This window comes from Eurypyga helias, unplaced genomic scaffold (genome assembly GCF_000690775.1).
Source record: "Eurypyga helias isolate BGI_N326 unplaced genomic scaffold, ASM69077v1 scaffold7785, whole genome shotgun sequence".
Classification (NCBI taxonomy): domain Eukaryota; kingdom Metazoa; phylum Chordata; class Aves; order Eurypygiformes; family Eurypygidae; genus Eurypyga; species Eurypyga helias.
The window spans coordinates 1-11,054 of record NW_010250757.1 but is presented as its reverse complement, the minus strand read 5'-3'; the positions used below and the strand labels follow the sequence as shown (position 1 = coordinate 11,054).

Sequence of the window (11,054 nt, the reverse complement as noted above, 5' to 3'; positions counted from 1 at the left end):
CCCCATAGGAAAACCTGAAGGAAATACAAACAAATTAACAGTTGTTTCCTGCTAATTGTGATACAGATAACACTTGGATAGTATAAGTTTGTCTCATGTCATCTCCAGTTGTGGGTTTTTTCTGCAGCATGTTATTTACAGACCCTTTGTCTGCAACTGCCAAACACCAGAATGTATTACATCTGCGTGACGTATTTGAGCCAACCTTAGAAGTGTGTAAGCCTTTACTACTACTGCCTAGAAACCTTGTCCATCTCTTATGGGATGTAGTTGCCTTACTGTTTTGGACACTCTTGCTCCAATAGTATTGTCCGTATCTGGAACAGCAGGTTAGGAACTACTTAATTGGAAGGGCTGTGCAAATTGTGACTCCTCAGTCCTTGATTCATTCTAGAAGTTAAAATATTTTGAGAAATGGTACAGAAGTTCAAAATACCAGTTGTGAGCTACCATTATGTGAAAATGGGATGACTAACAAGCTGAATAAAACTGCTTGTTCTGAAGTTCTAGCATAAAGAGCCAAATGCAGGCTGTCTCAAAGCTGTACCCCCCGGCAACTCTCGTCTTTTGAACGACAGCCACATGGAGATGCTGGAAACTGAAGGAGCCATGGGACCAAGCAGGATAAACAGTGGACCCTTGCTGCTCTTGCATCTTTTTCACTCATATTTCATTTTCCTCAAAATACGATGTTCCTTGTGGCACTTACAACTTCTGCTGCTATATTGCTGAAGCTCTGCCCTTTGAGGGTATGTGTCTGTTCTTGGAAGGTGTTGAAGTCTCTTCAGTAAGAGAACTTCTTCCTAAGACTTGGGTGTATCCTTACAGAATCTTTTATTTATGCTTTTGGGTTACTTGGCCCATTTTTGTGAGTCAGACTCCCAGTGGATGTCCCATAGGTCAGAGCAGTTGTGTCTGATTTTCAGACCCTGGATGTTGGAAGATGGCCAGGTCTGAGCACAGTTGCCTGGTCACTGAAAAGCTGCAGATGCCCACAACCTGCCTCATAGTGGGCCTTCTATTTTTGTCGGGGGGATATTCAAGGCTTGACAAAGCAGCAGTAAGATATTTTACATTGTCTGAAATCATAGAATGGTTTGGGTTGGAAAGGACCTTAAAGATCATACAGTTCCAACCCCCCTGCCATGGGCAGGGACACCTTCCATAGCCCAGGTTGCTCCAAGCCTCATCCAGCCTGGCCTTGGACACTCCCAGGGATGGGGCATCCACAGCTTCTCTGGGCAACCTGTCCCAGTGCTCCCACCCCCTGCGGGAAGAATTCCTTCCTGATGTCTAATTTAACCCTCCCCACATTCAATTTAAACCTTTAACATAAGGACACCACAGAAGCTAGAGGGAACACACCCCTCATGGGGACTCGGATGGATCTGGGAACAGGAGCTGGTGGAAAATCCAGTGTGCTGCTGTGCTTCTGCAGCTTGTAGCAGCTGTTGGTGTGTGCTAGCTGTGACTCCTCCGGCCAGTCAGGTTGGCAGCAGGGGACTGAAAGCTTTGAGCAGAGTGTTTTTCCTCTTTGTCATTGCTAGAACTTCTGCTTTCTCTTAGAATATGGGAGAAACAGTTTGAAAAGCCTCTATAAAGGAAAAGGGTTTTTTATGTTCTTTGTCATCTGATCAGTGATATAGCACCTTGCACTGTCCATGTAAACAAAGGTTTGACCACAGTATGCACTCTGCTTGAAATAATCTTGATGAACCGTCAGAAATGGTAGATCAATATGCCTTAGAGTCCTTTTGAAAGTACCAGGAAGGAACTTTTTTTTTTTTTCTGTGAGCTGTAGGTATAATTGCCTTGCTTAATAAGTTAATGTAAAACCAGGGTGCCAGTCTACTGTTAGGTCATTGTTCAGATGGCGTTTGATCTTTATGGCTTATTTTGGATGCCATTAAATATCTGAAAAATAAATCTTCTGTGAACTAACACCACTGGTAACATGAGTAATTTCCTTCTCTTCCCTACAAACACCTAAGGTTACTACTTGCTGGGACGCTCTGTTTTTCAGTGGAGAGTAATTCAACAATGTGTCAACTGCGCAGGATAAAAACATGTTGAGGTTTGCTCAGCTCTACATCAGTGACTGCTGCATATAATGTCGTGTTGAGAAGGTCCTTGACTTAGGAGGTGAATGCTGGGAAGGCTTGTGTTCCAAAACTTGAACAATTAGACAGGTTCCGATTTTGTTCTGTATCTTCATTTAAGGGTTCTGTCGGTGCTTATCTCTACTAGGCAGAGGAATATGAGAATGTGTGTGCTAAGAAAGGAACTTGTGAAAGTGGGAATGTTCTACTACAGTTTGAAGTAAGGCTGCTGCTTTTGCAACTGCTCTGAAAGAATGGTCGTAGTTGTTGGAAGAATCAGAGGGACTGTTGCCGGGGTGCTGGCTAAACAACCCCTTCTCTTACGGAAGCAGAGTTTACAGTGTGGCTAGTAAGGGGGAGAAAAAGTATCTGAGATCACCGCTTTTTGGTGTTTTTTGCGGGGGGTGGAGAGTTGTTGGGGTGTGGAGTGTTTTGTTTTCATACACTTGTTGATGAGGGATTTACAAAGTCAACCAACGACAGCGGATTTCGGAAACACAGCTGAGAAGTGAATTTAGAAATGCTTCTTGACTCTTTCAGTGTTTGCATGAGTCACATTTGGGATCTGAGCCATTGCCTCTTCTCCCTTTCAGCAGTGGGAGCAGCAGCTAGGAAATGAGTAGGATTTACATGCTGACGGCATTAAATGTCTCATCTGTTTGGGGGGATGAGAGGAGAGGGACCAAAACACAAACAGGGGACTTGCTGATCCATTTTGGGTTTAGCTTGCCCTTGCTATGGAGACCAGTTACTGGGCAGGTACTTCCTAACCTGGTTGCCTTCCCTGAAGCCAAGTTCTGTGATGTTTGGTCAGGCAGACTGGCAGCTTCCCTCCTGGTGACTTGATTGTACATACAGCATGGCAAGCTGCGCAGCCTGTGTTGGCAGGCAGAGCAATGCCAAGGAAACTAGGACAAGTAAAAAGAGAACTATAATTTGCTGGTTGGTAGTGAACACTTTGCTCAGCTCCTATGGCAAAAGTGGTATTATCAGATACAGAGTAACACAGACCACTTTTGCCATAGGAGCTGAGCAGAGTAACACAATTGGGTCCATCACAACTACGGTAAGTGGGTTTGCAGAACTTTGGAGGTGGAGAGCGGGGTGCAGGGAAGGGCTATTGTTTGACTAGAGCGGTCAGGTCTGTAGAGGTGAACTGCGTTCTCTGTAGAAACTCAGGTTATAAAATGTATGCACGTACCTAATTTTTTAATCTAGTGAATTGACAAATGCAGCCTGAAAGAAGGGCTGTGCCATAATGAAACTTGCCATTTGTTCCTGTTTACAAAAAAAAAAACCACCCAAACAATTGTTTAGACATATTTTTTTAAAGAAAAAGTGTAAGGCAGGGACGCCTTCCACTAGCCCAGGTTGCTCCAAGCCTCATCCAGCCTGGGCTTGGACACTCCCAGGGATGGGGCATCCACAGCTTCTCTGGGCAACCTGTCCCAGTGCTCCCCCACCCTCTCCAGGAAGAACTTCTTCCTGATGTCTAATTTAAACCTCCCCACTTTCTGTTTAAACCTGTTACCCCTTGTCCTGTCACTACAAGCCCTTGGAAAAAGCCCCTCCCCTACCCCAGGCACTGGAAGGCTGCAATAAGGTCTCCCCGGAGCCTTCCCTTCCCCAGGCTGAACCCCCCAACTCTCCCAGCCTGTCCCCATGGCAGAGGGGCTCCAGCCCTCGGAGCATCTCTGTGGCCCTCCTGAAAAAGAGATATTTGGAATGGTATGCCCCTAAGCAATGAAATTGAATATTGCTGCACACATGGATTGGTCTTAATTCCGAAAACTGTGCTCTCATGATCATTAAAGTCTGTGGATCTTGTTCTGTTTAAAAAAAAAAAAGCCTATGTTGGTACTAGTTCCTGATCAGAGATTTATCAAGTTAGTAGGAACTGGCTTGAGTAATTTCCCAGTAACCACCTGTCCCTAGTTTGCCTTCTGGCTGTGTGTGCAAATAGACTTTTATGGAACTTGGAGAAGCGTTTTTAATATTTGTTCAATGTCACATTAATTCTGACGGTCCTCAGTGTCTATTGTGGGTTTTTTTGCAGATGATACAGCTCTAGAGGAAAAAGACTTGGTCTTCACAATTCGCCATCCAGTGTCTTAACAGTGAAAGAGCAACGGACCCTTTTTAGAGTTTCCAGGCATCAAAGATCATCCAGGAACAAGAACATTGGACTTCGAGGAACAGGGGACTTGAGAGAGCCCAGAAACCAGTCACTCAAACGGGACTTGGCTATGCACCTTGGGAATGAATACCATTGAGACAGCAAAGCTTGAAGAGCATATGGAGGGTCAGAACAATGACACTTCCAATGGCTACTCACGACCTGCACTCTCGGTCGTGGAAGAGAACCAAAACGGCACTAGCAAACCAAAGGGCTTGTCTAACGGCTTGCGAAAAACAACAAAGAAATACCCTGATTACATCCAGATTGCTGTGGCTGCTGAGTCCAGGAACAAATTCCCTCTGGAATGGTGGAAAACAGGCATTGCCTTTGTCTATGCTCTCTTCAACTTGATTCTAACAACTGTAGTGATCACTGTGGTCCATGAGAGAGTACCCCCAAAGGAGCTGAGCCCTCCCTTGCCTGACAAATTCTTTGATTACATTGATCGTGTGAAATGGGCTTTTTCTGTATCAGAAATAAATGGCATGATACTACTGGGACTATGGATATTCCAGTGGTTGTTTCTTAGATACAAGTAAGTAGCTCTATTTTTCTCTCCTGTCTGTTTTCCAAACATTGGTTTTCCCCCTTCACTGTGGGCAGAAAAATCTCATGGTAGATGCCTACAGTAGAGCAGGTCTGGCAGGAAAACGACGAAGGGATGACTCCCTCAGGAGAAGGTCTCCTGTCCATGTTGGATATGGTGACACAGGGTTCAACAGGTTTCTCCTGAGGATGGAATGTTTTCTAGATCTGAATTTGACACCTATGTTGGTTGTACCAGTCAAATGATTTTGGGATTCAACGTCTCAGAGGGTGCATGCCAACATGGCAGTGTTTAAAATAGCAACTTTTAAAAAAATCTGACCTGAGTTTGAGGAGGACCCCACTCTCCTCTGCAACTGAGCTGAAGCCTTTTCCTTTGTCCTCATTTGCTTAAACTATATATATTCAGGTATGTGGCTGTAACATGAGCCTGAAGAGAAGGTCACAGAGTCGAGGAAGACCGCCTGACTGCAAACTTATGTTAGGCCGAGGCCATGTTAAATTGGTTGGACAGCTTTGGTGAGAGTTGTGTGGTAGTTAAAACTAAAACCTGCAGAAGGACTTCTTAGTGTTTGATTAGAGAAGTGTGTGGTGAAGAGCAGCAGGTGGAGCTGCTCTATTTCTAGGGATTTAGGGATCTAATAAAGCTAGAGCTCCGTAACAGTTACGTGTATGTCCTGTATGTGAACGTGGTACTCAATCTTGCCCCCTTCTCTTTCAGATCAATAGTGGGACGCAGGTTCTTTTTTATAATAGGAACTTTGTACCTGTACCGCTGCATTACAATGTACGTTACCACCTTACCTGTGCCTGGAATGCATTTTCAGTGTGCACCGAAGGTAAGAGCCTTTGCTCCCTAATCCTTGCCTTAGTCTCTGCCCAAGTCCTTGTGGCTCCTTAGAGCAAATAGAAGATAACGCTCCAGGTGTCGTGAAATAACACGGATTACTTCAGCGGATGTCTTCAGAAACAGAGATAGTGACAAAACCAGTTTTGTGATGCAGACAGCACCTCGAGCTGTCAGTTCAGAGGCTATAAAGGAGTGTACCTGTGTTGAAATATTCTACCAAATTGATCAACTTGCTTCTGAGGCGCAAGCTAATCGCTAATACTGCAGCAATAATATTTCTTTTTCCATGGTGAGCTAGCTAAGGTGAATGTTGTAATGCATGAGCAGATGCACAAGCTGTGCTGCAGTATCCTTGTGAAAACCCCACAGTGTTGCCCTGTGCTTGGCTCTGTTTCTCACGCTGTTTTGTCAAGAGCTGTTGCAATACCTGAAGTCAGCTGCCTGTCTGTGCTTCCAGCCTGCAAAACACATAAATGTGACTCGGGTTCAGCTGTTGAAACAAGCTGATACAGAGAAACATACACATGCAAATATTTCTGCAAGAACATGTAAAAAGTGACGGCGTAGCTGCGCAGCGACACAAAGGAATTTTCTTACTGCCATTCTAGGTTACTAGTAGCATTGTTCCAGAAGTCTTGGCACAAGCTGCATCGTGTTGGCCACAGCGGAAAAACAGTGCACCTGAGTAAGCATTTGGTTGTGCACTGTGGAGACGAGCATTTTGAAACCTAAAAATATTGCCTGTTTGCTTGGGGGATAAACTTGTCACTCCTTGGGTAGGATCTCACTGGTCTTGAGACTGTCGTCATGGCAGCTCAATCTTACTCTTTCATGCTGGGACAATTTAGCAATGTAGTGCGTGAACTACGTATGAATCTGTTGGAAAAAGCTTTAGTTACACACGGCTGCTGTAAAGATTCAACTGTCTTGTTATACTGGTTTGGGGGGTACGCTGTGTATAGACTGTATCAAGGAATGGGAAGAGGTAAGCAAAGGAAAAATTATCATGTCCCTGCTGAAAGTGTGTTTTGCTAGCAGGATGGATTACTTGAACTCTGGAAAACTTGATAGCTCTTCTGCCTTTTTTTTTTTGTCTATGTAAATATTTTTCTGATTATGAAAAACTGTTATCCCTTTATCTTGTTTGGTTTATTTCCCAGAGTTTATCTTTAAACAGCTAGGTGAAACTGAGTGTTTGCCCAGTAGCTGTGAGAAACCAAAAGCTGATCCTAATGCATCTTTAGAAACAAATAAATCCTCTAACTCTGAGTAAGCCCTTACTGAGTTTGTAACCAAATCTAGAACTGGGTGAGTTTTGAGGGATTTTTTTTTTTTTGTCCTGTAGATACACTGCTCAGCTCTCAAAGGAATGACAGAAGTGGTATGAAAGGCTGGTGTGGGTTGGAAGGGACCTTAAAGCCCACCCAGTCCCACCCCCTGCCACGGGCAGGGACACCTTCCATAGCCCAGGTTGCTCCAAGCCTCATCCAGCCTGGCCTTGGACATTCCCAGGGATGGGGCATCCACAGCTTCTGTGGGCAACCTGTTCCAGTGCTCCCCATTCTCTATGGGAAGAATTCCTTCCTGATATCTAATCTAAACCTCCCCGCTTTCCGTTTAAATCCATTACCCCTTGTCCTGTCACTCCCTGCTCTTGGAAAAAGTCCCCCCGAGCTTTCTTGTAGCCCCCCCAGGCACTGGAAGGGGCTGTAAGGGCTGTCAGTGGCTGTCGTGACATACCTGGCACTACCCATTTTTAATGTTTACTTTTCCAGTATATTCTGCATCTCATTTTCACACAGTGCATTTTTTAAATAGCCTGGGAAAGAAGAGGCAGCATGCTAGTGTTATCAAGCTGATCTTTAGCACCAGTCAGCCCTGACATGCATGCTTTTTTATGTGAAAGAAAGCCCAAGAAAGTGAAGATAAAGTGTCCTTTTCTCCCTGACTGCAGATATGTTTGGGCAAGAAGTTTATTCCAGTCACTTATGGTGTGTCTTAAACTGTTTTTTGTCTTTTTTCTGGTGTTCTAGTTGAATGGAGATTCTCAGGCAAAGGTTCAGAGGATCCTGCGGCTGATCTCTGGTGGCGGTCTCTCCATAACTGGATCACACATCCTGTGTGGAGACTTCCTCTTTAGTGGTCACACTGTGGTATTAACACTGATCTACCTGTTCATCAAAGAGTGTAAGTGATGGCATTCCGGTGCGTTTTCCTTGTTCAAACCTGTTGTTCCAGGCAAATACGTGATAAAAGTGCATGTGAAACCATTGCCCTGCAAAGGTCACTAGCCAGCTGTACACAGACTGCACGTGTGAGGGTTGGAAATCCAAACCATGAGTTGGGGTGAAAATGGTACACCGGTGTAGTAGAAGTCGTGTGGGCTTTAATTAAGGGCTTAATGTGACTAGATATGTCACTTCTGTCTTTAAAACATGTTTATCCTCAATAAAACATGTCTCTAGTTTAGTAAAACATGTTTACTCACTGACTGAAGCAAGCTAGATTTTTGACACTTTCTGACAAGTCATTCAAATTTTGGGTCAAACATACTGTAGTGAGTTTTGCAAACGAGCTCTGTGCAGGTTGCCTGGTGGTACCTTAGATTTTAAGGAATTCTTGTAGCTTGAGCACAGTGCCATTGCACACTCACGCTGCATCCAGAAGCCGTTCTTCTGTTGAGGTGTGCTGCCCATCAGGTACTGCAGACAAGGGGAAGTTGGTTTATCCTCTGCTGGAGTCTCCTACTTGGAGCGGCTGAGAACTTGGCAAGCACACGGGGTATGTTGGGGTTGTGTCTTCCCCCTTCACTTTACGGCGCGGGGGTAAGTCTGTGCTGTGCACCTGGCGTGGAGTGAAGCTGTGGAGAGCTGAGCCCCAGGTTCATGGTAAGCAGTGCTGCTGCCATGCAAACTTGGCCACTCCTGAGTGCCTAGTGGGGAGTTTCCAGTTCTAAACATGCAGACTAGAAAGGGATCTCCTCCTGCTGTGTCCCAGCAGTGCAGATGGGAGCTTGGCAGTGTGGAATTCTCACTGAAACAACAATAGGGCTAGCCAGCGTTAGTTGGGTGCCTTCCTCTTGTCAGAATATTGAGGGAAGGAAGTGTCATGGTGCTACGTTCTGCCTTGAACAAAAACCATTATATAAAAATCCTGTTTAATAGAAACCCCAAATCTCTGCATGCAAGACATTATTCTTCAAACAGTGATTTAAGATGCTGGTTATAGTCTGCTGATTCTTAGGCCTAGGCCTTTCTTGTAAGGTGAACGTTACTGAGGGCAGGGCACACGTAACTCATCAAAATTACCGGAACAGCATTAGGAAAATAGGCTGATAATAGATTTATTGTTTGCCTTGGTTTGTGCATGTTACTGCCGCTTAATGCTGGTCACGTACTCTTTATCTTTAGCACCAGGAAATACGCCGATAACGCCATGTTTTCAGGGCTGGAGTAACTCGTGTGCTTTAATCATAAGGGGCTGGAGGAATGGTATCATACAAATTCTTGTAGTAAGCCCTCTGACTGCTGCCTAATTATTAGGCAGTTATTTCGGTGGAGTCGTGCTGCAGAAATGAGAAATGCATAGCTTTCCTTTTTCTGCCCCCTGTATAACTAGCAAAACCTTACCTGAGCAAGGGCTTAAGCCCACAAATAGTGCTGATTTGGAGTTTCTTACAGTATTCCTCCGCTCTTTTGCGGTGACATGTCTTCGCAAAAAAAAACCTCAAGTTTTTATTACTTCTGGCTTCATGGATTTTTGCTCTGCTCTTCTTTTCATCCTTGGCTGCTGCTTCATTTTTTTTTTCTCCCACGCTCCATCTTTTTTGCCCAGAAGAGTTATTTGTGTGTTTAGCCTTGCTGTGTTTTCCTTGCTTTGAGCTGTTTTTATCAACTTCTTGATGACTTGGCTCCTTGAGATTTTTATTTTTTTTTAATTAGCAGATACAGATTTGTCTCCCATGTTTTGCAGAGCTGAATTTACCACTTGCACCAAGTTTTGCCACTTGCACCAAAACTGAAGCGCTGCCACAGTCACTGTTTTGCTCAGGCTTCTGAAACCGCTGTGGGTACGCGCGTTGGGATCAGGAACTTCCCGGCTGGTGGTATGGGAAAGTGAAGGCTGAGGGGTGCCAAAACCCCCTGCTACGAGCGAAACGAAGCCTGTTGGCCTGCCAGAAGTTGTGAATGGTCACTGTGACACCCAGGGCATTGTGCAGTGGGAAAGAAGGGCAGGGAGCTCTTCTGCTGGAGTGCCTTAAATGGTTTTTGACGGAAAGCCCTACTCCCGTTTGTTAGGCTTTAATGAAAGGGTATAAACTCAAGTGCCATACTTCCCCATGCAGTGCCTCTGTTTCAGAGAGCAAAGGTCTCATGCAAAGTAGTTAAACCCTGGGAATTAAAATAAGGGTGTCTTTTCCTGTTTAATGTGTGATCTCTGCCCAGTTTGTGTCCATTCCAGACACCGTACTGGCGGGTGACCTTACTTGAGCAAGCCTCAAAGCACCCAGGTGAAATGATCAAAGTGTATGTCCTGCCTCAATTCTGCTTCCTCCCCTGCACCCCACACCCTGGAAGCGATTTAACTGGAAAACTTATTTAATTTGACTAGGAAATGGGAGATGGTTCTGCCTTACCTCGAGCTGCCAGCTCATCCTGGGCTTGCTTTACAAAGAACCTCAGTACATTTGCATAATTCAGTCTCGTTTTTCTGTGTCAAAAGAGGGTTCTTGTACCAGTGTGGTATACACAGGTTTATGTTTTGACCTTTAGCAGCCTTAACTAAATAATCATTTATCTTTTCCCCTTGCCTTTGTGGATTGCTGTAATAATGCATATGGCTTTTTTTTGTGTTTTTTCCCCCATCACCTCCCTGTTTCACAGATTCACCACGTCATTTCTGGTGGTATCACTTAATCTGCTGGCTAATGAGCGCTGCGGGTATCATTTGCATCCTCGTTGCTCACGAGCACTATACTGTGGACGTCGTCATTGCTTACTACATCACCACGCGGCTCTTCTGGTGGTACCACTCCATGGCCAACGAAAAGGTGAGTGACAGATGCCGTCAGAACCAGGGTGTTGCCTGCGTTTGTCGATCCCGTCCAAAGGTCAGCGTCAGCTTTTGTGCCTCAAGCCAAAGCAGAGGGCTCCCTGTTGCAGTTCAGACAGATCGGGCAAGGAGCTTCACTTCACTGGGGTCTAAGCAAATATTTTATGGATTAAGATGTTCTTTTTTGATCTCTGCCTGTTCCAAAGTTACTTCAAAATGGGCTTTCATAAAGTTATTTTTAAAATTCCTGATATTTTAGCTTAAAAACGCTCTTTTGAACACCAAGACTTTATTGCTCTACTGGCTGTATCATAGAATCATAGAATGG

The 11,054-nt window shown here is 44.8% G+C and overlaps 1 protein-coding gene across 1 annotated transcript; it reads left to right on the top strand.

Annotated features, from left to right (window-relative positions):
- Positions 1–4,162: 4,162 nt before the first annotated feature.
- SGMS2 (sphingomyelin synthase 2) lies at positions 4,163–10,724 on the top strand (the record flags this gene model as incomplete). The annotated part of the gene is made up of 4 exons (XM_010151776.1): positions 4,163–4,813; positions 5,546–5,663; positions 7,708–7,861; positions 10,558–10,724. Coding segments are annotated over exons 1-4 (894 nt in total), but the record flags the coding sequence as incomplete, so codon positions are not given.
- Between the last annotated feature and the right edge of the window lie 330 nt (positions 10,725–11,054).